This window comes from Macrobrachium nipponense, chromosome 19, assembly GCF_015104395.2.
Source record: "Macrobrachium nipponense isolate FS-2020 chromosome 19, ASM1510439v2, whole genome shotgun sequence".
Taxonomy (NCBI): Eukaryota; Metazoa; Arthropoda; class Malacostraca; order Decapoda; family Palaemonidae; genus Macrobrachium; species Macrobrachium nipponense.
This window is the reverse complement of record NC_061088.1, coordinates 6,115,055-6,120,054: the sequence shown is the minus strand read 5'-3', so window position 1 is coordinate 6,120,054 and position 5,000 is coordinate 6,115,055. Positions and strand designations below refer to the sequence as shown.

Here is a 5,000-nt window from a genome sequence, read left to right as displayed (position 1 = left end):
TATAATATATATAAGTATATATATATATACATATATATATATATATATATATATATATATATATATATATATATATATATATATATATATACAGATATTTATATTTATATGTGTATACATACATATACATACATATAATATATATTATATATATATATATATATATATATATATATATATATATATATATATATAATATATAGATATATATATATATATACATATATAATATATATATATATATATATATATCTATATATATATATATATATATATAGAGAGAGAGAGAGAGAGAGAGAGAGAGAGAGAGAGAGAGAGAGAGAGAGAGAGTAGGAGTTTACTTAATTATTGTTTATCTAACCTGTAAGCTGAGAGAGAGGAAGTTTCTTAATTAATTTATATCTAACCTGTAAGTCCCACTGACAACTTCTCCATCCTCCAGGTCCTGATCGTGGTGGATCCCATCGAGGTCAAGATTGAGAACCGAGTCGGGCCGAGCGCTTGCCAGGGCGACGAGGCCGAGGGCTACAAGCAACTGGAAGAAAAAATATATAAAAGGTAAATGATCCAGATTATTACACATTTATTTATCTAATTTTGTTTTTCAGAAATTTTTTGAAGGTCAAAAAAGAATAGGCTTAAGATAAAATTTAGGTGAAAAGGAAGATAAAAATAATACAAAAATAATAGAACAAATTTAATTGAATTTGAGAACTTATTTCATTAATTACTCTATTAATATTTACCTTGCATTTTATAGATAAGATTATATTGCTCTTTATCCATTTTTCAAATGCCAATTATTCTCTCTCTCTCTCTCTCTCTCTCTCTCTCTCTCTCTCTCTCTCTCTCTCTCTTTCAATATTTGTGCATTTTATAGACAAGGTGATATTTATCTTAATTCATTTTAAAAGCCATTCTCTCTCTCTCTCTCTCTCTCTCTCTCTCTCTCTCTCTCTCTCTCTCTCTCTCTCCAATTTACTCAGCTTTTTAAAATTATACTTGTTCTAATTGTTATGCATTTTACAGACAATATTATATTGATCTTAATTCCTTTTATTAAAACCCATTATTCTCTCTCTCTCTCTCTCTCTCTCTCTCTCTCTCTCTCTCTCTCTCTCTCTCTCTCTCTCTCTCTCCAATTTAGCCAGCATTTTAAACTTTAACTGATTATAATTGTTATGCAATTTACAGACAAGATTATATTGATCTTAATTCCTTTTATTAAAACCAGTTATTCTCTCTCTCTCTCTCTCTCTCTCTCTCTCTCTCTCTCTCTCTCTCTCTCTCTTGTTTACTCATTGGTGTCAAGCTTCCACTGTTTCACTGACGTTAATTACTGAATCACTGATAACTCACTCAGGTTAAGTTGATAACCAAAGGTATTCGTTTGATACCAAGTTAGTTTAGAAATAATCATTAAAATTACTGTATTTTAGTAATATTCCTCTTTACAACATTTGCACTGAAATTGTATATGTATGCTTTGCACATATTACGCACGCACGACAGTATATATATATATATATATATATATATATATATATATATATATATATATATATCTATATATATATGTATGTATGTATGTATAATATATGTATATATATATATATATATATATATATATATATATATATATATATATATAACATCTATGTATACATATTTATACACAATATTATGCTATCTCCTACAAACAAAATAACTTACGAAAAGCTTCATGATTTTGGCTGTTTATTGTACAGAGACCCAGTGGCGAATACCGATGACTGACCCAAAGGTTTTCTGGGACTTACATATATATAGCAAGCAAACATTGCCACACCCTATCATCATGACCCAAGCTCACTCTTACCTTTCCCCTTACCTTCCATCTAAAGAAAAACAGAAAGCATGGATGTAGGTCATCGCGCGAAATCCAGCGGTTCAGACTCTTCTCTTGTCGGAAGGTTTCAATTTAGTATCATTTTTAGAAGTTTAGAGAGCTCGAACGTTCAATTTTCCTGGTGTGTTGAGACTGTATACTTTCCCTTTTGATATTTGGTCTCAGTTTTTTTTTTATACAGAAAATCGCTTTTTTCTCTTTTATTGATCTTTTTAGTCATTTCATTTCTTCTATTTCTGGGATCTGCCTTTCTTTTTTATTCAGAAAATTGCATTGTTTCTCTTTATTTATTTGTTTAATTATTCTTTGCATTCTGTCTTCACTCATTATACATACACCTTGATACATTAATATGTTGTCTTATTCAGCATACTTCCTTTACCAAGTGTAATTATTCATCTAATATTTATAGGTATTCTAAATATTTTTCATAAACATACATCACCATAAATAAAAAAAAAACTTATTCTTACGCAACAAAATTCTTTCAAGGAGCGTATTGAATTAAACTGCATATTTCAGAAACAATACTGAAAACTGCCCTTTCACTAAATGTCAAATGACAGGTTTTTTGGGGAGGGGGTATTTATAAAAAAAATTATCAAACCTTTCACATACGAGGTCAACGATAGGCAATATAAATTATATGCTTTTGAACGTTAAAATCTGAATTTAGATCAAAATGCCCAAAGAATTTCTCATAAACAATTCTGTACATCTGTTGTGGAGCTGAACCTAAAGTTTACTTGCTAAATTGAGTTCAAAATATCATTTCAAGAATATTTTCACGGGCTAAATCACTTGCTAAAAGACTTAAGAAACCTTTAAAAAAAGTAATTTGCATATTTTTCATTTGCAACCATCAGTTCTTTCATGACTAAATGTTTCAGAACAAATATTTTGTTTGGTTTTCAAGATATACAGATAGTCCTTTTGAAACCGTATATTTTCTTATACGGTACTAAATTAGTCTTCACTGACGAATCCTTTGTCTTATGTCAAAATTCACAAGTGATTTATCCCAAAGTCTACAGACTGTTATTTTGGAGTTAGGTGTTTACGTAAATTTACAATGATTACTGAAGAATCTACAATACTTATGATGATGGGGTACAATTCTCTCTCTCTCTCTCTCTCTCTCTCTCTCTCTCTCTCTCTCTCTCTCTCTCTCTCTCTCTCTCTTTCTCTCTCCTGAACTTTCCACGTCAAGTCTATTGGAACGAAAGTTGCATAAATACCGAACTTTACAATGAACACCTTTACACTTCTCTTCATGAAAAAACGCTTAATAAGAATTTATCTTTTATTTGGACGTTTATACAGTTTTGCAATACTAGAAGTATTATTTACACCAGTTAAGGTTGTTTGAATTATTTCATACGATAATTTAATCATTAAATGAGAGAACCATGCTTTCTGTCAGCGCCGGCTTATGACAACTGACAAATTATTTCTGGCCAAAACTAATTTCATAATCATTCACTTCCTCGATTTTTTGACAGTTCGTATGTCATAATTTACTGTAGTTCTCCAAATATACTTAGTTTATGCAAGTTTCTCAATAGTTTTCATTTTTTCTCGGGAGATTTGGATATCAATTTCAAGTATCTTCTCAGACGCTCCACTTAACACGAGTTACTTCTCTGTATTTACCTGTTACTCTGTTAGATTTTTCTTCCTGCTCTGTTCGTGACCTAATTGTGAACTTCACTGTATTTTTTTGTTAATGCATTAAGCCTTTATTTTTTGCTGTTTGTGCACCACTCTGTATTTTCTTGTTACTCTTTATACCTTAACTTTTCTCCTGTTGGTGACCTTGTGGAAGTCCGTATATTTTATTGCTACTCTGTTAAAAATTAACTTTTTCTTGTTTGTGATTTCATTATGCACTTCTCTGTATTTTCTTGTTACTCTGTTGTACCTTAACATTTCTCCTGTTTGTGACCTAATTTTGTACTTCTCTGTATTTTTTTGTTGCTCCATTAAACCCCTATTTTCTGCTGTTTGTGACATTGTGCACTTCTCTGTATTCTCTTGTCACTGCATTAAGCCTTGATTTTCTGGTGTTTGTGACCTCATTGTGCATTTCTCTGTATTTTCTTGTCTCTGCACTAAACCTATTTTCTGATGTTTGTGACTTAATTGTGTACTTCTCTGTATTTTTTGTTACTACATTAAACCTTGATTTTCTGCTGTTTGTGGCCTCATAGTGCACGTCTCTGTATTTTCTTGCTAACTGAAATTGTGAATTTCTCAGTATTTTCTTATTAAACGTTTACTTCCCTTTGGTTTGTGCCCTGATTTTGACTTCATAATGAACCTTAGCATATAAGTCGGACTTCGGAGGCATTGCGAGCATCTGCAGCGAGTTAATTCATGACTGGTAACGCTAGCATGAAGGGTTTGTATAGAACAGTCAATTATTAATAATTAAAATATAACAATTCTAGGCAATTATAATTTCGTGAAATCTTGATTTTCTAACAAAAAACTTCAAGTGACCTTTGACCTAGACATTTCATTAGCGTTTGACTGAAGCAAAGGTTATTGTAAAATATGCTATGTAAACCTATCCGTAATTCGTAAGATTCGTTAATTAGGAAGGTCACAATTGAAAAAAGAAATATACACAGGTGAGATAATCAACAGATGTCTGTACAAATTTCACACACCCTTTCTATCTCTGACATTAAACAGACGGTTAATGTCAGAAAGTTCACAGCCATCAGTTTGCTAACCTTTACAAAATTTCGCAAAACTGGGGTGGTAGTGTATTTTATACTTAGGTTATTTTATATGAGCATTTATATATATATTTTATGCATTTATATGTGGATATCAGAAACATTTGATTATACATAAGGGATTTATTTTTATCAGAAAAATCGAGGCTTTATATAAGTATATGCTTGATTATTTTTATACCTTCTTTTCAAGAGGGAAGTTACAAAGTTAACGTAATAAGTTTTTTAAAATAAAAGTAGTAATAGGTAAGTAAAGTGAAAAAAAAAGACATGATTAAAAGGCCCGGAAATAAACAAAGCCACATGATTATGTTATGTAAACAAACCCACATGGGTATGTTAAACAAACAAACCCACATGGGTATGTT

The 5,000-nt window shown here is 30.5% G+C and overlaps 1 protein-coding gene across 1 annotated transcript in view; it reads right to left on the bottom strand.

The window, feature by feature from the left end:
- Positions 1–1,791, bottom strand: part of LOC135213961 (cuticular protein 47Eg-like) — a 2,986-nt gene extending 1,195 nt beyond the window's left edge. Inside the window, exons 1-2 of the mRNA XM_064248043.1 lie at positions 1,714–1,791; positions 408–535 (exon numbers count right to left, since the gene is read on the bottom strand). Coding sequence (XP_064104113.1) covers positions 408–535; positions 1,714–1,725 — 140 coding nt within the window. The 5' untranslated portion in view covers positions 1,726–1,791. The remainder of the gene's footprint in view (positions 1–407; positions 536–1,713) is intronic.
- Positions 1,792–5,000: the final 3,209 nt, after the last annotated feature.